The following is a 23,231-nucleotide window of genomic DNA, read 5'->3' as shown; positions in this document are numbered from 1 at the left end:
CAGAAATAAATGGTGATACATGACAACAGTTTTTTTTTTTTTTTTTACCCTTTTCACTGTTTATCCTGACCATGTTTATATACCAAATCAGACCTAACAAATTATAATTTTGTTGCTGCCTATTCTCTGACCCTGAAGGAATAACCTGTTATATTATATTAACAAGAATAAACGTGTGTGTGTGTGTGTGTGTGTGTGTGTGTGTGTGTGTGTGTGTGTGTGTGTGTGTGTGTGTGTGTGTGTGACACTGTGTTTTCCTAAACAACAAAACCTAATATGTGCATCTACTTTAGCCCAATCGTTTGTGTAAATGTTTACTGTAATAATCCTAAACATTCTCCCTATACCTCATCGCTACTATCCTTCTACTCCCCATCACGGGCTCTCTCCATTCTCCCGCCTAGTGTCACGTCACACTGTTGCGCTCTGCGTGCGCTTGTTGTGGCGCTCGGAAGTTCGTCACTGTTTGGTGTGTTGGACGTGAAGCGCTCGAGCGGCGACGAGTCTGTGGGAATCCTGCTGCAGTTCGAATCTTTGTTTGGGTTCAAATCCGAGGCGAACCGCCGCGCCGTGTGATAGATACACCCAGCACACCCGGAGAGTCGGAAGGGGCATCCGCAGCCGAGCAAAAAATAGCAATCCGTATTAACGAAGCGAAAGTTGTTGTCACGATGAGTGTGGAGGCGTACGGGCCGAGCTCGCAAACGCTCACCTTCCTGGACACCGAGGAAACGGAGCTCCTCGGGGCAGACACCCAGGGATCCGAGTACGAGTTCACCGATTTCACTCTGCCGAGCCAGACCCAGACCCAGGGCCACACACAGAGCCAGCTGGACAACCAGGTCGGTGGTGGTTCGCGTCAGCAACAGAGGAAACCGTGACAGTCGGTCCAGCTAACGTTAGCTGCAGCTAGCGAGCGGGCTAGCTAGCTAGCGAGCTAGCTAGTCGACCTTACGCCTGCTAGCCAACTAATAATAGCCACCTAGCGGGCTAGGCTAACGCTAGCCAGCGCTAAACATTAGCATGTTTGCACTGCGTTCAGTCGGATAGTACCCCCCCCCCCCCCCATAGTTCTGCCAATCTGTTTGAGTGTACATTTTAGCCAGAACGTGTCGTTGTTGTTGTAAACCACGAGGGCCACATGTCATTTTTTTCCCCCAGGCTTTGGTAGCAGTTGAGGTATTTCATGTCCCTCTATTCCACGCTACAGCCGAATGCTTTTAGCATGTAGCATCTTCACACATAGACGTTGCACACGTTTGTAAAATAGAAAGCGTTGTATGTGTGTTTTGAGATCAAACTTTGACTCCCGTCATCAAGGTGAATGGACCGGACGAGGGTCTCCACAACGGGGGAGTGGATGATTCTGTGGCCAAGACCAGCCAACTTCTGGCTGAGCTGAACTTTGAGGAGGATGAGGAAGACACGTATTATACCAAAGACCTTCCTCTACATGCGTGCAGGTAGGGTCCCCGCTGTGCGTTCTGCTGGATGTTATGCAGTAATGAGAATTGTATAATTCAATTCAGAGGAAGATTGTTGTGTAAAGATAAAATGTGTTACAAGACAATTATTAATTTTGTATATAGAATTGTATAGGTGTACACACATGACTATACAATTGTGTGTACTATGTCAGGCATGAATATTTTCCCTTTTGAGATTCATAATTATGACATCTTGTATAAACCATGTACTGAGTTGATGGCAGAAGTAACTCTAGAAAATGCCCTAGATTGTCAACACTGAGAGGTGTATTAATGGAAAAGGCCTAGAATTTGCTTACTATACCAAATGTTTGTATTTCCAGCTACTGTGGCATCCATGACCCGGCCTGTGTTGTCTACTGTAACACCAGCAAGAAGTGGTTCTGCAACGGCCGTGGCAACACATCTGGCAGGTGGGTAGCTAGCCAAGAATTAAGTGTGAAACCAGACTGGGGACATGCCACATTGTCAAATTGCTTGCTTTCATTTCCACTATTGACACTGTATTGTTATTGACCGGCATGAATTGACACTACACTAAAATACTTTGCTCCATTGAAATGATCTTGTATCAAATGAAGTGTTGTTCAACGTGCTATCTGCAACATTAGCTCCCGATGTAGTTGTCCTGATGTGATCCCAGTTTGAGTAATATGTCAATTTCCAGGTTGGACTGCTCTCGTATAGGGTTGATTGGGAAACTTCTTGCAGATCATTCATAGTTGCTTGGATATTTATTTATTTGTTTTGCCTGTGGTCGGCTTCACTTTGGAATCAATATGGATCAAAGCTAAATAGTTAATATGGCCTTTCATAAAAAAAAGGAAGTAGTCAATTTCGGATTGAGATTCCAATTTACACTTGACCAACGACCTAGATTACAATAAAGATGTATTGTATATGTATTGTGTGAGTTCTAGCAAGGGTACGCGTTATTTTTTTTAAAGCATTAAAAAAATATATATTTGTTGAAATTCTCTTGACATCCAGACAGCAATCAACAGCAAACCTACCTATGACTATCTGTGCACACTTTGACCATGCACTCATTGCGAATAGGCAGACTATTGCTTAAGCTAGCGAGCTAGTCACATTGAGCACAACAATTTTCAATACTGATAAATGATTCATGAGTACATGATAAATAAAACTTGAAACATGTTTTGGGGAGGGGCTTTGGAGCCTGAAGCAAGGGGTTGGATCCTCTTTTTTTGGTTGGATGCTTTCAGAAATCTAGTCTACTCTGGCGAGTTTCCAAATTGCCTACCCAACCTTTTTTTTTTTTTTTACCAGTAATTGGATTGTTCACCGGAGCTTGTGTCTATCTTGTGCTTCCAGCCACATCGTGAACCACCTGGTGAGGGCCAAGTGCAAGGAGGTGACGCTGCACAAGGACGGCCCGCTCGGCGAGACGGTCCTGGAGTGCTACAACTGTGGCTGTCGCAACGTCTTCCTGCTGGGCTTCATCCCCGCCAAGGCAGACTCTGTGGTGGTGCTTCTGTGCAGGTAACCCCTCTCGCCCCCCTTCGAGTGCTACAGTGTCATCAGAAGTTTACGCGGTTAACGTTAATTTCAATTAAAGTAGTCGTTCAATGGATGCTCTTACGGCCACTGTAGAAAGAACAGCAGAAAAGCTGCAGTAATTCGCCCCACAAGACACGAAGCCACTTGAATCAGGTGCCTGGATGCCCTGAATGGATGCCTCAACAATGCTGTGGAGTTCAAATGTGATTTTAGACTTAGTATTGTGTATTGTACACCAATGTGAATTCCTGGTTTAGATAAGCTTGCCAGTGAACTCTTGGCCTCTGTCACGGCCCATGAAATGCCCCCCTAACCCTGGCCTGTCGTCCCGACTGCCCTCTCCGTCCACAGGCAGCCATGTGCCAGCCAGAGCAGCCTGAAGGACATCAACTGGGACAGCTCCCAGTGGCAGCCCCTCATCCAGGACCGCTGCTTCCTGTCCTGGCTGGTGAAGATCCCCTCGGAGCAGGAGCAGCTCCGTGCGCGGCAGATCACCGCCCAGCAGATCAACAAGCTGGAGGAGCTGTGGAAGGTGAACAGGGGGCACTAGAGGGTGGTGGTGGGGGAGGGGGGGGTTAGAGGGTATAGACGGGCATACAGGGTTATTGGACAGGGGTATAGGATATAGATGGCTGTTTATATAGTTTACTGGATTCAAAGTTATCTGGTATGGGTGCATTTGTTTGGTATTGACAGTTCCACAGTACTGCACACTGCCCCTAGTTGTTGTAACTTGTGACTCAGAACTCTTTGACCATACGATATGACCTGGAGGAATTAAATGTGGTCAAGGTGCATTTTAAGGAACAATGAACAGCTCTATAATATCTTTGTTGAACCTAGTTTTTTTTAATGCTGTATGTTCAATGTGCAAACAATGAATACCAATACAAACAAAAACAGCAGTGAAAGCAAGCAAGTTTTACTGCAAACAATCTGGACCTCGTGCACCGAGTCCCCCAGCCAGCCCTCGACCTGTGCTCACTCTCCGTGCTTCCAGGACAACCCCAGCGCCACCCTGGAGGACCTGGAGAAGCCCGGTGTGGACGAGGAGCCCCAGCATGTGCTGCTGCGCTATGAGGACGCCTACCAGTACCAGAACATCTTCGGCCCACTGGTCAAACTGGAAGCAGACTACGACAAGAAGCTCAAAGAGTCCCAGGTCAGTGGTCGTCCCCGCCAGGCACGCCTGGTTGTCTCCACCAGGTGTGTGCCTCTCTAGGTATCATGGACAGATACAAACTGTGTCTGCTGCATGGGTAACAAACCTTTTGTCTTCTCTTCCCTTTGCCCTCCCCCCAGACCCAGGACAATATTACCGTCAGGTGGGACTTGGGCCTGAATAAAAAGAGGATTGCTTATTTCTCACTGCCCAAGACGGACTCAGGTGGTAATATTCCCAGCTTTTCTACGTCATTCTACAGTCATCTCCCAACGGCTCTGTAGTCCATAGAGAACCGCCACCATCCATCTCCTTGTGGCTTTGAACCCCTGTCCATCTCACAGTGGTTGTGAACCCCTGTCCATCTCACCGTGCTGCTGAACCCCTGGCCATCCCACAGTGGTTCTGAACCCCTGTCCATCTCACCGTGCTGCTGAACCCCTGGCCATCCCACAGGGGTTCTGAACCCCTGGCCCTCTCACAGGGGTTCTGAACCCCTGGCAGTCCTTCATCTGGACTCCGGTGGTCCATATAGACCCGGCACTCTCAGCATGAAACCCCTCTTCCGCCATGTTATATTTTGTTTGTTTTTTTGTGCTCAAATAGTCATACTCACCCTCATCTTCCGAGTGGTGGTAGTGGGGTTGGTGTTGTTGCAGGGCTTCTGACGGTTGTCTCCTTTCTGCGCAGACATGCGGCTCATGCAGGGTGACGAGATCTGCCTGCGCTACAAGGGAGAGATGGCCCCGCTCTGGAAGGGTATCGGCCACGTCATCAAAGTCCCGGACAGTATCCTCCTCCTCGCTTTGGTCTTTCTGTCTGTCTGTCTGTCCCTAACCCTATCCCCCGTCACCTCTGCAGCTGTCTGTCTGACAAGCTAGCTCTCTGGGTAGCAAGCTAGCGCCGAATTGTCTGTGTACTCACTGCTGGCCTTATGCTATGTTTTCCAAGTACGCCCTATGCTCTGTATCGGCGGACTAGCGCTCCTGCTGTCTTGTGTCAGTGCACCCGGCGGAACATGCTGCATCGCCTGTTGGCGTCGCTGTCCCACGGTGAGATCAGGACGGTAGTAGTTATTCATAGGTTTCCTTGACCGACTGTTCTGACTACGGAGACGAAATTGCGATCGAGCTGAGGAGCAGTGTGGGGGCGCCAGTGGAGATCCCGCACAATTTTCAGGTGGACTTTGTGTGGAAGTCGACGTCTTTTGACAGGTAGGCCTGTTCCCACTTTCACATGCTTCTTTATTCTTCACACCTTAATGTTTAATCATTGTGTACGATTTTTCTTGGCACTTCCAGGCAATCTTCCAGAAGGGGGGTTTGAGCAAAGCGGATTTGATGTGGTTGTATCTAAGGTTTGTGTGTGTGTGTGTGTGTGTGTGTGTGTGTGTGTGTGTGTGTGTTTCAGGATGCAGAGCGCCCTGAAGACGTTTGCGGTGGACGAGACCTCTGTGTCGGGGTACATCTACCACAAGCTGCTGGGCCACGAGGTGGAGGATGTGGTCATCAAGTGCCAGCTGCCCAAGCGCTTTACAGCCCAGGGTCTGCCTGACCTCAATCACTCCCAGGTACTGCACTCAGCCCCCAGGTTAACTCCTCAACCAGCCCCCCTCCCCCCCCCAGGGTAATTTGCCCTATTGATGTCCTATTCAGATGTTCTTTGTAGAAGCCTTTCAGATCTAGACATTACCGTAATTTCCCGACTATAAGTCGCAGTTTATACACACATTTTCCAATTCCGTAAGCTACGCGGCTTATGCATGGGTGTGACCAATACATGGGAAAACGATTTCATTATCAGGTGTTTAAAGGAGATTTCCAGTGTTTTGCACTTTGAGCCCCCTTTCTGGGTTGTCTAGGATGAAATAGAGATCCACGATGCGGCCTATATGTGGGAAATTACGGTATTATGAAAAATGTTAGTTAGTGTTTAAAAGTGTTGCTTTTGTCTTTTGTCTTTGAAGGACGTGGACGTAACAGAAACATGACCGGTTTGGAGAATGTAACTGTTGTGTGTGTGTGTGTCTGTTTTCAGGTGTATGCTGTCAAGACCGTGCTCCAGAGGCCCCTCAGTCTGATTCAGGGCCCCCCCGGCACCGGGAAGACCGTCACCTCCGCCACCATAGTCTACCACCTGGCTCGCCAGGGCAACGGGTACGTTTGGGCCGTGTTCCCCCGCAAAGAACTAACACGCTCCGCTGTGGTCTTCACCATCAACATCTGGTGGTCCATGCGGATACCTAGGGTAGCGCATAGGGATGGGCATTTTGAGAGATGTCCTTGATCGATCGTCGATAAAATTAACGATCAATTATCGATTTAATTGTTATTTTCTATGGGCTATATGAAAAAATTCTGTTGGTGGAAAATACAAAATACAGCATGTTTTTCTCAATGAGGCCTATGCGGCACTTGTAAAAGCCGAACAATGCGCTCTTAAAACACAGGAAACGATTCAAATGGACAAAATCTGTATTCCAATTCCAATAAGAACCAGGGGGTTCTTATTGGAAGAACCCCCTGGTTCTTATTGGAAGAACGCAGGACGGCTAACGCAGTCCTGCGTTAACACGCGTATCTCATTCTCTCTGTGTGCGTTGTGATCGGCAGGCCGGTGCTGGTGTGTGCTCCCAGTAACATTGCCGTGGATCAGCTGACGGAGAAGATCCACCAGACGGGTCTGAAGGTGGTGAGGTTGTGCGCCAAGAGCAGGGAGGCCATAGACTCCCCGGTGTCCTTCCTCGCCCTGCACAACCAGATCAGCAACATGGACAGGTCAGTCGCATGCTGGGAAGTGGAGGAACCCCTAGACTCTGTTTTCATAGTACCTATCTAGTTATTTTTAATGGGGAATTTTGAAATCACAGATATCAAAATAAGTAACTGACTAGCCAGCCTACATACATTCGGATATCATTATTTTTATTTAGTTACTTTTTACATTCTATTACTACTACATTTCGGAAGACTCAGTATGTTTAGTAGAAACGCAGCTCTTCATGCGATATCTCTGATGGAAAAAGTACATGGTGGTGTTTTGGTATTCCCAATACGCACCTAGAACTCTCCAAGCTGCTGTGAGGAGATGGGCTCTGAGGGTGATTCCCGCTGGGTCGTTGTCATTAATAACCCTACTGTCCTCTCTCTTGTGATCTCTTGTTGTTTCTATCCCGCCTTCTCCTGTACTCTCTTGCACTCTTTCTGGCTATTGTTTTTTCTTTCTCGGTCTGCTGCTCTATTCTCGTTTCACTCTTTCTATCTTTTTTTTTTTTTATCTCTCCCTCTTGCTCTCTCCTTCCAATAACTATCACAAACTTTCTTGTTTAATCTTTCACTCTCCATCTTCTCTATATCGTGCTCTCACCCTTTCTCTATATCTCCCTCTCACTCTATATCTCCCTCTCTCTCTACATCTCCCTCTCTCTATATATCTCCCTCTCGCTCTATATCTCCCTCTCTCTCTATATCTCCCTCTTTCTCTATATCTCCCTCTCTCTCTATATCTCCCTCTCTCTCTATATCTCCCTCTCTCTCCCTCCAGCATGCCCGAGCTCCAGAAGCTGCAGCAGCTGAAGGACGAGACGGGCGAGCTGTCGTCTGCCGACGAGAAACGCTACCGGGCGCTGAAGAGAACGGCTGAGAGAGAGCTGCTCATGGTGAGAGCCCCCACCTCCCCCCTCCCCCCCCCCTGTGTCCAACTGCAGTCTGGTCGTTTGACGAGCTGTCAGTTAATTAGTGATGTTGTCATGTGCTCAAGGGCGGTGGTTGGCATGGTAATCAACCCATCCTGATTGGCATCATATTGCGCCTGATTATCCTCTTTAAATCAACGCGCCAGAGTGTTGTTGAGTGGCACAATGTTTCCAATTTGACATGATATTCAATTGGATTTATTTCTGAGCCACTTCATACGGTTGACTTGCCACCTCAGGATCCATAGCCCTTCACTCCGCTAGTCCAATTGTGGCTCAAGTGTTTTATTTATATATAGGCCCTGAAGGAGATCAGTGTTTTTCTCTCTCAAATTCTCTTTTTTATCTCCCTTGCTGTGATCTCTTTCTCTCCCTCCCCCTCCCTCCCTCCCTCCATGCAGAATGCTGATGTGATCTGTGGTACGTGTGTGGGGGCCGGGGACCCCCGCCTGGCCAAGATGCAGTTCCGCTCCATCCTGATTGATGAGAGCACGCAGGCCACCGAGCCTGAGTGCATGGTACCTGTGGTGCTGGGAGCTAAGCAGGTACACTCACCCACCCTCACTCACTCACCCACACTCACTCACTCACCCACACTCACTCAGCCCCTGTGGCGATGGGGGGGCCAGGGTTCACCCGTATCAAACATAGATACAAACCCACACGCACAGACCACGCTTCATCAGATCATCACCATGGCAACTCTTCCCACAAACTTCCCACCACTCTTCCCACACTGACCACTTACCGCCGCCGCTGCTGCTGTTCTTATCGGCGGGGGGGAGGTGGGGTGGTTTGTCGTTCTGATCCAATGTCTTTGCTCACCCTGATCCATCACCCTGCAGCTCATCCTGGTGGGCGACCACTGCCAGCTGGGCCCTGTGGTGATGTGCAAGAAGGCGGCCAAGGCGGGCCTGTCCCAGTCGCTGTTTGAGCGGCTGGTGGTGCTGGGCATCCGGCCCATCCGCCTGCAGGTGCAGTACCGCATGCACCCGGCCCTCAGCGCCTTCCCCTCCAACATCTTCTACGAGGGCTCCCTGCAGAACGGCGTGACCGCCGGTGAGACGACGCCCGCACGCGTGTTTACTAAATTAATCCCCAACGAGAGCTGCCGCACTCATGGCGTCGCAATCTATTAGGCAGAAAACTCAGCAGCGTTAATATTTGTAATCAGTGTGTTGCTAATTATGAATGTATCCTATCTCTGCTTCCATTTGTTAAAATAATCCTTGTCTTCGATAATGACTGTTGGCTGGCATATTTTGATGATGTGACAAATGAGCTGAGTCTCAATTTAAATGGTAAATTGTATTAAAAACCTGTTATTTGTATTTAAGCTTTGTCTCTAACTGCGGTGTATCATCCGCTGTAAAGGGATTGGTCACTCTGTCCGATGAAAGATTTTAACTTGAACCTCTTCCTCCAGCTGACCGCATCAAGAAGGGCTTTGACTTCCAGTGGCCCCAGCCAGACAAGCCCATGTACTTCTACGTCACCCAGGGCCAGGAGGAGATCGCCAGCTCAGGAACCTCCTACCTCAACAGGTACTGTCCCCGGCAACACGCCTTGCCACCCCCGAGGACTTGTGGCTGTCAAAGCTGTCGTGCCGGTCCTTTTAAAAAAAAAAAATGTATCAAGTTTGACCTCGTGGTAATTGGGGTTGTATTTTGAATGTAGCCTAGCCTGGAAATCCAGACCCAGATCTAGAAAGCTGTGGGGTCTGGCAACGAGTAATGAAAATGGCCCAACTCGAGGGGCGGAACCATGCATGCATTTGAAAATATCACTGCACGCAATTGGATAACACTACGACCAATCAGAAGGATACAAGGGGTGACGTATCCAGACCTGGGTTGGTTTGGGCAATCGGGGAGTGAGTATATCTCTCGTTCCCAGAGTGACTCGCTGAGCAAATACAACTTGTGCACTCGCGAGAGCTCTGGATTTCCAGGGTAAACGTAGCCCGGTCACTAGCCCCTCAACGTCAGCTGGCCCGTCGAGCCCTCTGAACCAGCGCCATAACACTTTGCATTATCTTTCAAGGACGGAGGCGGCCAACGTGGAGAAGATCACCACCAGGCTGCTGAAGGCCGGTGCCAAGCCCGACCAGATCGGCATCATCACGCCCTACGAGGGCCAGCGCTCCTACCTGGTCCAGTACATGCAGTTCAGCGGCTCCCTGCACACCAAGCTCTACCAGGTACCTCCCCCATGGCCCACGCATCTCGCGTCAACATCAGTAGCTGGCTCTGTTGCCTGGCAACACAGCTTCCTAAAGCAGTTGCCAAAGCAACAGGCATTGAGCTAGCTGGCTTTTTTATCGAAACTTCTCTCTAATATTAATGCATCAGATTTTATTTAAAGCGAGCAAAGGAACTTACCGCGATGCTTCCAAGCGAATCCTTCCACTTTTCGGCTCGAAACCAGAGACCTGCACATTTGTTCCTTAGGCCTAAAAATCACATTGTGTTAAACCTCTGACCTCGATGATGATGATAGGGGCTCTACTGAGGAGTACAGGGATCCTTGTTTAGGCTTCACTGCCTGTCACTGGGTCTATTACTCAGTAGGGAACACAGAATTCAAGACTCTCCCACCTGTGATGTCACTAACCGGTAGCGTGTGTGACCGCTTGTGATTGGTCAATCAAAGTCCCACCTCGTGTTCAAGCAAGGCGCCTGTACTGTTTTCTTACCCCCCATCCCCCCCCCCCCCCTTGGTCGTCGTCTCGCTCCAGGAGGTGGAGATAGCCAGCGTGGACGCCTTCCAGGGCAGGGAGAAGGACTTCATCATCCTGTCGTGCGTGCGCGCCAACGAGCACCAGGGCATCGGCTTCCTCAACGACCCGCGCCGACTCAACGTGGCGCTCACCAGAGCCAAGTGAGACCGGAACCGACCGGCCCGCTATTTACATTCAGGGCATTCAGTAGACGCTTTTATCCAAAGCGACTTACAATAAGTGCATTTGTCATAAGAAGTGAAACAATATATCGCCGTCGTCGGTACAGTAAAGATTTACCATGTCCGTGTAGACAGACATGGTCAAATCCCTTACAGTGTGCATTCAATTAAAAAGTTACTGTATCATAACTGATCCCTTGTATAGTTAAAAAAATACATTATACATTACATTATTTTCTTACATTATTATATTTTCTATATTTTTGTGTTTATCAGGTACGGGGTGATCATTGTGGGGAACCCCAAGGCGCTGTCCAAGCAGCCGCTGTGGAACCACCTGCTGAACTACTACAAGGAGCAGAAGGTGCTGGTGGAGGGGCCGCTCAACAACCTGCGGGAGAGCCTCATGCAGTTCAGCAAGCCCCGCAAGCTGGTCAACACCGTCAACCCGGTTAGACACACGCACACGCACACGCGTGCACAGACAGACACAGCCAGCCGGTTACTCATGCCTCTTGCACACTACCTCCGTCAACGGACGCCTCTCATTGACTTTGCATGGGGCGCCCTCAGAATGCATTGTGGGTCCGTCCGTCAAGTCGGCTCTGTGGTTATGCAAATACACTAGTGTGCCGCTACTTGGACTCTGTCCAATGAAATGGTCTTTGTGATACAACCCGCCGTGGAAATGATGTGGAAAAAAGCCGGCCGGCGGCGGGGGATTTAAGAATGGATTTAATGGATTTAAGAATTGGGAGATTGCTGTGGTGCACGTACAGGGGCGACACTGTCCTTGCGACTACGGGATCCATTTAGCAATAACAACAACAAGCAGGAAGCCGGCTTTATAACGCCTGGTGCAAGGAGAGCGTTGCCCCTGTACAGTGTATACAGCGACCATACGTCAAACACGCCCTCGGCCCATCCGTTGACTGACGGAAGGTAGTGTGAACGAGGCGGTCCACAGTCCTTTTAATAGTCAAGCTAGCTTGTCAGCACCCAGCAACCCAGTTAGTCACGCGTTCTAAACTGTCCTCATGCGCTTTCCCCCAGGGAGGGCGCTTCATGAGCACGGCCATGTACGACGCCCGCGAGGCCCTGATCCCCGGCTCGGCCTACGACCGCAGCGGCACAGGTGAGTCGGCTGCGTCGGCCCTGCCCGCCCCGCTTCCCTTCAGTACTACAGGTGAGGGGGGGTTGTCTCTAAACACCCCCCCCCCACCCGCGTTACCAGCCTCAGGAGCACAGCTGCTGGTCTGCCTACCCAAGAGCTCTGGTGTCATGGCAACCGAGCACATAGCATCGCAGCGATCGCTTAGCTATCCTCCCTATCAGTCTCTCTCTCTCTCACTCACTCACTCACTCACAAGTGATCGCTTAGCCATCCTATCAGACTCACTCACTCACACACACACACACACACACCTTCTCCCTTGCTCACCCTCGTCTCTCGTGGCCCTGTTTGTCTTCCAGCCGGGCGACCCTCCAACATGTACTTCCAGACCCACGACCAGATCGGCATGATCGGCGCCGGGCCGGGGCACATGGCCATGAACATCCCCATCCCCTACAACCTGGTGATGCCCCCCATGCCGCCGCCGGGCTACCTGGGCCAGAGCAACGGCCCCGCCGCAGGTACGCCTGCCGGACGTGCCCTCTCTCCCCCCCTCCCCTCCCCGCTATGATATTGTGAAGTATTATGAACACTTTTCTTGTGTTTCATTGGAGCTGAGAGGTGAAGTTGAGCTCACGTCTGTGGCCTATGTTCTCCCTGAATGAACGACCATCACTCATGCCTAAGACGCCGGACACATTCACACGTCTCCTGTGGTGTTGTTGACTTTTTTTTGGTCCGCAGGTCGTGGCGCCATGAAGGGTAAGCCGGGCCGCGGGGGCCGGCAGCGCAGCCGGGGGATGGGCGGGGGCAGCCAGGGGGCCGCCGGGGGCCCCAGTCAGGCCAGCCAGGACGGGGCTTCCCAGCCCTTCTCCCAGGGGCCCCTGACACAGGGCTACATCAACATGAGCCAGCCGTCGCAGATGAGCCAGCCTGGCCTCTCCCAGCCAGAACTGTCCCAGGTAACTGGCACCTTTTTTTATTACTGTCGATTCAACCAGTAGCTCTTCCAGTAACCCAACCGTTACCTTCAATTTACATTCAGTGGTTTGAGACGGATCGCAAGGAGGCCTAGTTTCTTCCATCAGGTGTGATGAAGCTTGTTTTTGTTTTGTTTTTTTCCCCTGCGCCTCTCAGGACAGTTACCTGGGTGATGAGTTCAAGTCCCAGATGGACGTGGCGCTGTCCCAGGACTCCACCTACCAGGGGGAACGCGCCTATCAGCACGGGGGAGTGACTGGTCTGTCCCAGTACTAGAACGTGAGTACACACACAGACCGTCCTGCTGCAGACCCCCCCCCCCCCCCCCCCCAGCCGACACACAGGGCTAATTCAGATACTTATTATAGTTACCGCCTCTGAGGCTTCTGGTTCCCTCGGTCAAATGTCTATGGGAAATAACATGGGCTTTTTGAATGATCGTACATAACAAACTCTGTAGGTGGCGGAAAAAAAAAGCTGGTAAAAGCTGCGTCACGTTTTGAACTACACACTTGGGAGCGTCGTGACGTCCGAAGTCTGCGCAGATCCGCGTTAGCATAATGCTTCTTCGTAATAGTTTACTACTTTAACGGCGCCGACAATCCAAAGCTTCAGTGGAAACTAGATGGAAAAAGTGTTCAAAGTTCAAAACGTGACGCAACTTTTACTTCTTCGCCACCTACAGAGTTTATGTACGATCAATCAAAAACCCCCATGTTATTTCCCATAGACATTTGACCGAGGGAACCGGAGCCTCGGAGGCGGGACTTATTCTTCAGAGGCCTCTTTCGCCCGACCGACGTTTAAAATGTAATCTATATATAAAAGAAAAACTCTTATTGGATTTAACGTGAAACCTGGCTTCAGTGTTCACATGGCAGTGGGCAGACGTTGGTACGGCCACTAACCAGGTTACAATTTTTATTTTATTTTTTTCTGCGTGCATATAAACGCACTGCACCGGTTTCTGATTGGCTGATGCCAGGGGACGTCACTTATAAACGACCCCATCACCTGGCACCAGTGTCTTCCCTTCATGGTGCATGGTCTCTTATGGTGTCTCCCCCCCCCCCTCCCTCCCTCTCCCCCCCTCCCTCTCCCCCCTCCTCCCCCCTTACAGGTGACAGGACGAGGGGAGCCGGGCTTGAGCGGAGCCCGCTTCGTCGGCATTTTAATCTGGGTAACGATGAAACTTAAATGGATACCTGTATTCCTCTGCTACAAGCCAAGCACCAGAACGCCACAACGCGACGGGGAGAGAGCGGAAAGCCAAGCCAAAAACACCTGGCCGCTGGGTTAAAAAAAACCTCCACCGCACCGCCGACAGACGCGAAGCCAGAGAGACGGGAGACAAAGAGAGAGAGAGAGAGAGAGAGACACGGAGCGAGAGACGGAGGGAGAGAGAGGCATGCGGGCGGACGGCAGGGACCCCTGCTCGGGGTTGCCGGTATCGTAGGAGGTGGAGCGGCGCGTTGGCGTGCGGTTGGGCTGCATAGGAATAAAATAAAAAATAAACAAACCACAAAGACGAGGGACTCCTGCCGTCTCTGGAGGCTCTGCTCTAAAAGAAACTCAAATCCCCCCCCCAACCACCTCTTTACCCCCCCCTCCCATCTACCCTCCACCCTCCCGTCCCTACCCCCAACGACCCCAACCTTTACCTCACTTGACCTGACCTTTGCACCTCACTTCACCCTCCCCTCCCCTCCCCTCCCCTCACCCCACCCCACCCTCCCCTCCATGGAAAACGGTCTGCCAGGGCTCTCGGCCAATCAGGACGGAGGAATAGTGGGGGGGGGGCAGACGGCGATCCACAAGGGGATGTGGCAGACACGGTTGTCACGGTAACATGGGCGCCGCCGCCGCTCCCGCCCCCTCCCTCCCTCTCCAGGGCTCCTCCAGATCAGGAGAAGAGCAGCGGACCCTGGATTCCCCCCCCCTCCCCCCACCACCCCCGCCCCCCCGCCTCCGCCTCGTCATGGACGAAACTCAACGAGGAGAGAGAGAGAGAGAGAGAGAGAAAAAAAGAGTGTTGAATTGAGCCGCCCGTGACTTTCCTGGAGGGTCCCGGGTCTGATCCCAGCCCCGGTCTTGAGCCATGGGCTTTGGATGGGGTTACAGGGGGAGTGGGCAGGGAGTGCTTGGACCACACGTTGGCCTGGGACCTTCCCCCCTCCAGGCACGACACGCGTGGGACTCGGTGGGTCACCGCCGCCTGCCGCCACCGCCGCCGCTTTCCCCCCCCCCCACCACCCCCCTGGGCGAATTCCTTCATAGGTTCCTTTTTGTTATGACTGAGCACCACATGCTAAAGAAGAAAAACAGGAAAAACACACACACAAAAAAAAAAAAACGCATAGCTTGTGAACATGACCAGCGTTGAATATTGTACCCGTCGTCCGCTAATGTCCATCCTAGCCCAGCGTAGAGGCTTGAGAAAGCCTTTACTCTGCTTTTTATTTTTTTTTGCTTTTTTTGCTTTCAAGTGTTAGGGTTGTATGGGTGCATTTGTTTTGTTTTAGTGCTACGCCCGCTTGAGAGTGACGGCTCCTCCACTGGCGCGGCTTTTGCGTTGGGGGGGGCGGGGGGTGGCGGGGAGGTGGGGCGGGCCTCCCAGCGTCGAGAGACCCGTCTCGGCTGCAGAGGAGCAGGTCTTCATCGACAACCGCCAGAGGTTGCGGAGGAGGAAGACGACGGGGCAGGGCTTCCTGCCGGGCGGTGTCTTCAGTTGGGAACTTTCCAGATCGCGAGCCCTGGGAACGCGTGTGTGGAGTGATGGTTAAGAGACGCAGAGTGGTCGACCTCTGGACGAGGGAAAAACATCGTGTTTCAAGTCGCGTAGGATTTGAGGAAAAGAGGAAACTTGGAATTCGGACACTTGACGGAAGCCGGTGGACTTTATTTAATGTGGGGCTTTCGTCTGAGGAACTTTTTTTTGTTTTGTTTTAATTCCTTTTTGTCGTGTAGATGTTGGGACTCAACGGCGCGTTGCACGTCATGTCGTTTGACTGTAGTGTCAAAAGTCAAACTTTCTCACACGGCGTCTTTTTATGGCGAATCATGACACTGGAGCTCGTCTGATCCTTTCCGTGTGAACCAGTGTGAACACCGATGAAACCAGTGACGCCAGCATGCTCAGACACACTCCCCCCCGCCCCCCACCCCCCCATTGCCGCTGATTCCTACTGGTTTCCAAGGTTACCGAAACCGCAGATTCCACCCTTTTTAACGAGGGACACGTTCTTGGGGCCTCCTTCTTTCCATTTGGAGCTGATCGTTATAAATCCAGATAGCTGCGTATGCTTTTTCCTGTTTTGGTCAACATGAAGTAGGTTTTCATTTTATTGTGTTGGTTGAAAATAGTTCTGTATTTTTTTTTCTTTTCAGTCAGGTTTGCTCCCTGTAGATGACCAGGTAGCCCACCTTTACATACTTTTGCGCTCCTGGGTCCTGCTGGCTTATGTCATTATGTACTGTGTGCCGCGTTGTGATTCAATGGTTGTACTTTAAGGCCATGTTTTTAATTTGTCGCTTTCTAATGCCAGCAGCTTAGCACAGGGCTTGTCCTGTTTTAAAATAAAATTAAGTAAATGTCCCTCCCCCATTGATTGTGGTTGTGTCCCAAGGCTTCAAGTCTTTCACGAATGTTGTCGGAGCAGAGAATGTACACCCACTGTAGTCGTAGCCTCACCTGTGACAATCATGTAGACCTTTAGTAGTCCTGGCTAGAGCTTTGAACGTGTGGATAAGTATTTTGTTTTGCCACCAACCACCTCTGCGACGATGAGTTTTTAAATTTGCACCTGCTTATTATAAGAATTAAATAAACTTGATGTTCTGCTTGGAAGGGTTTCCGAGATGAACATTCATGAAGGACTCGGAGACGGCGCAGATCACACAATACTTTATTGATTTGCCTGAAGGTAAAAATCTGGATAGTTATGGATTAAGGAGTTTATATTTTACATAATTTACAAGGTTCTGGGTTAGCCTCCTTTCTGATGGTGAGATTAAATCGATGTGTGATTCTGTTTTCAAACTGAATCCATCAATAAAGGTTGAATTGTCAAGTTGAGTCAATGTTTTCCTGTATATTTACACACATCGTATCCCTCTGCACTGTAGCAAACATTCTCCCTATTGCGTCTGTATAGACAGACATGGTAAAATCCCTAACAGAGTGCGTTATGCTTGTCAGTCGAATACCGTTCTCAGCATTGAGTGTTTATGTACATGGGAGAACCCTTCCAATACACATTAGCATTACGTGAGTAAGATGGATGGATGCCCCATGTTCACATTATCATTGAGCTAACCTTTGTGTGTGTGTACATGGAAGAATCCCGTCCAGTTGCATAAAGCATGTGCTTTAGGGGGAAGCATCAGCACCCCCGTTAGGCTAGCCTGTACAGGCGTGGTGGAGGCTCATGTCATTTAGCTTCCAGTTTGGCCTTCTTCTGCTCCAGTCGTCTCTTCCTCTTCTTCAGAACGCTCCTCTCCCGCTGCTCGGCCTGCTGCTGCAGCACACTCTCCTGGACCCGCTCCTTGAACTTCTTCTTGTGCTTCTTGATCTTCTCCAGCTCTGCCTTCCGCTTAGCCTCCATCTCTGGGTCCTGAAACACAAGTCCACCACAGGTAAACCCAGGGTCAGGAGACGCTCACTTCATAGCAATGGATGTGGAAACATAGACCTGAAGGTCTTTGTCAATTTGTACCAAATGTTTATGGTACTACAAAGCCTTCTCATTTAAATGAATGAAAAAAATACCCCAAACAGCTAGCCAACCACCCACCTGCATCCAATGTTTTGCAAAGCAAGTTGTAATGCCGATACATACCTTCCCTTCTAGGATAAGCTGTTTCCTCTTGTGGACCTCTTTCTTCTCGTCAAAGTCGGTGGCTTCCAGTCTCTAGAATACAGGTAGAAAACAGGTTTTCATTGACCTCTCCGTATGAAACCCAGTCAAGTCTTGTCTTGAATCATAGTTTCTGAATCTAGCAACAGCGGGGTTCTTACGATCTCGCACTCCCGCCTGGTCACGTTGACCTGGGTGAGGATCTTCAACACGTCTTTCTCCGCCACCTCGTATTCCTTTAGCTTCGACTCTGTATATAAAAACACATGGAACCAGCATTTACACATCCTAACCAATGTAGCGGTCCAATTCAACCGGTCTACAACAACGTTCTGGTCCTGCGTAGCTCAACTGTCGGCGGCATAGCATTGACACCTTCAGGGTTTGTGGGTCCATTCTCTAAGATGCTTTGGATGAAAGCATTTACTAAATATATTATACCTTTAATATATAGTAAGTGTTTTAGACTGATACAATATACCTTACAATTCTGGTACAATAGCTTCACGTTGACGCAATCATTTTACTTACGTGTCTGTTCCTCGATTGCTTGGACCAGGTGGATGTCATATTGTGTCACCATAGTGATGGAGACTCCGTTCCTCCCTGCAAAGTAAGGACACCTTAGTAAACAGCCAATACTGAGCTCCAACAGCTCTTCACTAATATTTATCTCTTAAGATGCTTTTATATTTCTTGCAGTTGCATTAAGGAATAGTTATGGGGGATTGAACCCAGAACCCTTTCGACCTTGAAAGGTTCTGGGGACGACCAATACTATAGCGTCATCCTTATGATGATGGTCAACATCATCATAACATCATAACCCATGCCCATTGAAAAAATTACAAGTAAACGGCATTCAAGACTGCAAGATTTCATATCCACATGGTCCTTAGTACTGAATTATATACTATACTATAATACTAGACTATAAAAAATAAAAACCAAAATTGAATAATCGATAACTCACAGATTAGCGTAGGAATTGTTATTAGTATTATTATTTTTATTTTTTTGTGGACACATTTAGTTGTATTGTCCCTGCTGTTTTGTGTGATGTGTGTGGCTGTGTTTAGGAGTATGTGTGTGATATGTGCTAAATTGTGAATAACAACATAACCACATCATCATCATCACCAACATCCTCCTCATGACTAACAAACAGGTGATCCTACCGGCCCTGGCGGTCCGGCCCACTCTGTGGATGTAGATCTTGGGTAGGCCGGGCGTGTTGTGGTTGATGACCACCTGCACCGTTGGTATGTCCAACCCCCTTTATAGCCAGTGAATATCACACAATCAGAAAAGCAATGCACGCAGAAAGCACCGTAACAGCCTAGAGAAATGTCCCAAAAATGACTTGCCTGTGACTACATTTTTGCAACCAATTATTCTTAAAATGGTAGGCATATGCATATCCAAATATTGTTTTAACACCCATAAAAATCTGCCAATGTCCTATTGGAGTAGCTCTGTAGTAGTGTACTTGGGGCTTGTGTCCGTACATGAGGGAGTTTTACGCTTCACATTCTGTAGTTTGAGCACCTTACCTAGAAGCAACATCTGTTGCAATCAAGATTTTGTAGACGCTGGCTTTGAATTTGGAGAGGTTAGCGAATCGAACTTTCTGTGGTGGGGGAAAAAAAAATCAATGCTGTTAATTTAACACCTTCACTCTTCAAGTCTATTTATCGTTTTTCTTTCATCAAATATTTATAAGTCTTCTCACACAAAGTAAAAAGACAACCTGCCAAGTAAGGGCTTGTTAGCATCTTGCGAAAGCCCTCACCTGTTTCATCATGGAGTGGAGAGAGATGGTGGGGAAGTTAAACTTTCGTAGCATCATCGTCAGGATCTGGCAGTCCCTGTAAGGACACATTTGAGATGTTTCAGAAGAGACAATTCAGGACCTTGAGCTGATAAACCCATGAAAGTCCTCTCCTCCACTTTTGTCTGCTGGCTAGCATTTTCCTTACTTCTCTCCACTAAATCCAAAATATTGATAAGGACTTCAGGGCATCCACTAAGCACTCCCACTAGCCGATCAAACCGCAATCGCTTCTGTGCTTAGTTCTGCCTTAATGTCCTCACTAATGCTTTATATCCTAGAAGCAAGTACATTATTTGCTACTTTCCCCTCCCTCGACCAGATTGGGCACATACCAGCCCTGCTCCTCAAACAATGGAACACTTACCAGCTTTATTTCTAACAAAATCAAAGGATTACGCCCCCAAACAGGTTTTCACATAGTCGGCTCCTATTGTGCACGCTTTCAATGCTTACTTGCAGGTTTTGCAGAAGATGATGATGGACCAGTCGCTGTGCTGGTCGGTGAAGGTCTGTATCAGGTGGACCAGGTAGGCGTCCTTGATCTTCTCCGGGGTCAGGATGTACCGCTGGTCCAGCTCTTCCACCGTCCGGGTCCTGGGTGTCACAGACGGTTCAATTATCACACGTTGCATTAAAACACGCTTTATGGTAGTCGATGGCTACCTTACAAATCCGTATTTCAGTGCTGTGGGATACAGCCATAATGGTCACGTTGTAATATTTTCTATAACAAAAAAAAAAAAAGAGTATATCTTATAATAGTGCCCCTACCTATCTTCATTAGTATTGAAGTATGGTCAACACTCACGTAGATTGTGTGTGTTGCACATACGTTCAGGTGTGTGAGTGCGTTACAGGGACCCTTACTCGGACTTGCTCTCCCAGAAGAAGGGCTTGTTCATGGTGAGGCTCTGCAGCTCCTGCAGCGTGTCGGTCAGTGTGGCACTGAACAGCAGCGTCTGCCGCTTGGCCGGCAGTGCCCCCAGGATCACCTCCAGGTCCGTGGTGAAGTCAGTACAGCCCTGCTCCAGCAGTCGGTCAGCCTCGTCCAGGATCTGCCCCCCGCCCCGCCCAGCAAATGGTAAATGGTCCTCATTTATATAGCGCTTTTATCCGAAGCGCTTTACAGTGTTGACTGACATTCATTCATGCACACATTCACGCACTGACGGCGGAGTCGACCAAGCAGGGCGACAGGGTGAGGCGTCTCGCTCAGGGACACCTCGACACTCAGCTAGGGAGGAGCCGGGGATCGAACCAACAACCTTGTGGTTACCAGCCAACCCGCTCTACCTCCTGAGTCACACACACACACACACACACACACACACACACACACACACACACACACACACACACACACACACACACACACACACACACACACACACACACACACACACACACACACACACACACACACACACACACACCGTCTCTTACCAGAAACTGTATCCTTTTCAGGTTGAATGTGTTGGAGCTACGGATGTGGTCCGCCAGTCGTCCCGGCGTCGCCACGACAACGTGAGGTTGCCGCGACAACTCCAAGGACTGCGTCACCATGTCTGATGAGACATACATACAACATAATGGTCAGCAGTTGCTGGCAGGATTAGTCATGGCGATGACGAGTTAGAATGTACTGCTATGGGGAGCTCTACAATACAACAACAAGACAAACACCACACAAAAATAGTAAGCCAAAGAGCTAAAGGCACAAATATCAGTGCCTTTAGCTCTTTGGCTTACCAGTAGGGACCAGGCATACCAGTATGCATGCCTGGTGCAAGATGCCCTAATCGGCTCCTTGATGACATGGGTAGTAAGTCTAAATCTCTTTGGATTTAATGGGTCTGCTAATTTACTAAATAAATAGTGTTAATATAATGTAATAATGGTGGCATAATACATTCATTAATGCACTTCTACCTCTTACTATCACTTTCCTGTGGGTGAATGAGTCAAGGTTCTGGAGCAGGTTGTGGGTTCAAGCGGAACCACTTACCCATCCCTCCCACGACGATGCAGTCCCGCAGGCCCAGGGGCTTGCCGATGACCCGGAACTGCTCTGCGATCTGATACGCCAGCTCCCTGCAAAACAAACAACAACAAACAACAAACATTTCCATTAACAGCACGACGACTACAGTAGATTATGTCATCGGTGGAGTTGTAATGTTTCCTTCAGGCTCCTTCTAGGGTCCTAGCAAAATAACTTGTGATCAGCCATTTGCAAGTTAGCTCCCTGTTAAGCACATTTACATGATCCTAATTCTCCTCAGTAATTAATGTCTGTCATGACATGCTTTGTTTGAGACGTCATTCCTTGCGGAGGGACCGACCTGGTGGGTGTGAGGACCAGGCAGTAGATGCCGTAGGGGTCTTCGGCTAGTTTCTGAAGCACCGGCAGGACGAACGCAGCAGTCTTTCCGCTGCCCGTCTTGGCGCAGCCCAAACAGTCCCGACCTAAACAACACATACAACACATACCTAAACAACACTACTACTACTACTACTACACACGCTTAAACATCGATTTCCAACTATTTACACAAGTGAACCATTTGTTACCGCCTCTGTGAAGAGTCTGAACCACAGACTTTAGGAAATGAAAAGAGTGGACTCGCCTTCGAGAATGGGTGGCATGCAGTTCTCCTGGACAGCCGTGGGTCTGTTTATTCCTAGTTGTTTACACTGCTTGATCAGCCAGTCGGCCAGGCCGAGCGAGGAGAAATCCGACATGGTGGCGTTTCCTCGGCCAACTTTTGTATATAAGTCTGCTTATTGGTGTTTCGGTTCTAAAAGAAAATCGCCTTGTCGGGATGCTAAAAACACATCCTCGTGTCTAAACCTTAAACAGTCGCCTTCTGATGACGTAGCACTTCGTATCGCAAGACCGCTTTCGCTCAGGATTCTGATAGGTTCTCTCTCCTCATGGCGACTCTTTCACTGTCTGTTTGAGTGGGCTTTAAATAATAAACAAATAATGATAATAATAATAATAATAAAAACAATCGGATTTATTTCTAATACATAACTCATTGTGTGGGCGGTTCGGAATAATAACATAATATAGCCTACATAGGCCATACTGCCCACTCTGGACTGTGTCCTGGATTGACCCGAGATCTGTCCCAAACAGTCTGGATTGATGGATGGATGATTGCTGATTCTTATAGGCAGGCTTTGTATGGCACTGTTTTCTTAGCCAACCCCTTTCCAGTATGAATCATCCGTCGTGTGGACTACATACATTGACCTACATGTTGTAATTTGGAATAACATCAGGGATTCAAATGTTTTTGTGTAGTTGAAGCGTCATCATTTTTTGTTGCTCCATAATGACAACTGCCTTTATCAGGGCAACGCCTTGAAGGCTACGCAAGACGCATCACATGATCGTGATTAATACAGAAAGAGAGAGGTTTATAGGGCCTTAAGGGCTATCAAACAAAGAAGCGTTTTGTTCCGAGATGATTAGAAATGCTCCACATTTTTTATGTTGGGTTTTATTTCTCCGGACATGAACTCTTAGTGTAGTTCAGTTTAGTTGTGGGAGTTTAGCAGAGCAGATGTATTCCATTGCATCAACGAAACACCTTGTCGGCTGAACATGCTTGTTTAACACCACTCAAACAATAAGCCTACATACATGTCTGTGAGGTGGCTACTATGGCA

The 23,231-nt window shown here is 49.1% G+C and overlaps 2 protein-coding genes across 3 annotated transcripts; one reads left to right on the top strand and one right to left on the bottom strand.

Annotated features, from left to right (window-relative positions):
* Positions 1 to 479: 479 nt before the first annotated feature.
* upf1 (UPF1 RNA helicase and ATPase) lies at positions 480 to 16,938 on the top strand. 2 transcript variants are annotated; one of them, XM_084472997.1, is made up of 24 exons: positions 480 to 842; positions 1,321 to 1,463; positions 1,811 to 1,900; positions 2,826 to 2,993; positions 3,363 to 3,543; positions 4,012 to 4,173; positions 4,314 to 4,401; positions 4,864 to 4,962; positions 5,288 to 5,387; positions 5,584 to 5,743; positions 6,211 to 6,329; positions 6,786 to 6,950; positions 7,717 to 7,831; positions 8,269 to 8,412; positions 8,713 to 8,926; positions 9,294 to 9,411; positions 9,911 to 10,067; positions 10,605 to 10,747; positions 11,045 to 11,219; positions 11,822 to 11,903; positions 12,242 to 12,403; positions 12,627 to 12,844; positions 13,020 to 13,142; positions 13,984 to 16,938. In XM_084472997.1, exons 1-23 carry the CDS (start codon positions 672 to 674, stop codon positions 13,137 to 13,139), a joined length of 3,294 nt encoding a protein of 1,097 aa, XP_084329123.1. In that variant the 5' UTR covers positions 480 to 671; the 3' UTR covers positions 13,140 to 13,142; positions 13,984 to 16,938. The 2 variants fall into 2 exon arrangements, with proteins under 2 accessions (XP_084329123.1, XP_084329122.1); XM_084472996.1 differs by having other exon boundaries at positions 5,279 to 5,387.
* Positions 16,939 to 17,084: 146 nt separating this feature from the next.
* ddx49 (DEAD (Asp-Glu-Ala-Asp) box polypeptide 49) lies at positions 17,085 to 22,396 on the bottom strand. Its single transcript, XM_084472998.1, has 13 exons — positions 22,181 to 22,396; positions 21,896 to 22,019; positions 21,559 to 21,644; positions 20,997 to 21,118; positions 20,421 to 20,608; positions 20,007 to 20,147; positions 19,512 to 19,587; positions 19,273 to 19,349; positions 18,898 to 18,995; positions 18,251 to 18,325; positions 17,881 to 17,969; positions 17,702 to 17,773; positions 17,085 to 17,476 (listed from the first exon to the last, which is right to left on the bottom strand). The coding sequence occupies exons 1-13, from the start codon at positions 22,293 to 22,295 to the stop codon at positions 17,294 to 17,296; spliced, it is 1,446 nt and encodes a 481-aa protein (XP_084329124.1). The 5' UTR covers positions 22,296 to 22,396; the 3' UTR covers positions 17,085 to 17,293.
* Positions 22,397 to 23,231: the final 835 nt, after the last annotated feature.

Source organism: Micromesistius poutassou, assembly GCF_964030765.1.
Source record: "Micromesistius poutassou genome assembly, chromosome: 9".
NCBI lineage: Eukaryota > Metazoa > Chordata > Actinopteri > Gadiformes > Gadidae > Micromesistius > Micromesistius poutassou.
The sequence above is the reverse complement of the archived record's forward strand: the minus strand, read 5'-3'. Positions and strand labels throughout refer to the sequence as shown.

Coding starts and splice junctions, on each gene's coding strand:
- upf1 (XM_084472996.1), top strand. CDS start 672: ATGAGTGTGGAGGCGTACGGGCCGAGCTCGCAAACGCTCACCTTCCTG. Junction 4,963..5,278: donor CGTCATCAAAGTCCCGGACA/GTATCCTCCTCC, acceptor CCGACTGTTCTG/ACTACGGAGACGAAATTGCG. Junction 5,388..5,583: donor AAGTCGACGTCTTTTGACAG/GTAGGCCTGTTC, acceptor TGTGTGTTTCAG/GATGCAGAGCGCCCTGAAGA.
- ddx49 (XM_084472998.1), bottom strand. CDS start 22,295: ATGTCGGATTTCTCCTCGCTCGGCCTGGCCGACTGGCTGATCAAGCAG. Junction 21,645..21,895: donor CTGGTCCTCACACCCACCAG/GTCGGTCCCTCC, acceptor TTTGTTTTGCAG/GGAGCTGGCGTATCAGATCG. Junction 19,350..19,511: donor TCCACTCCATGATGAAACAG/GTGAGGGCTTTC, acceptor CCCCCACCACAG/AAAGTTCGATTCGCTAACCT.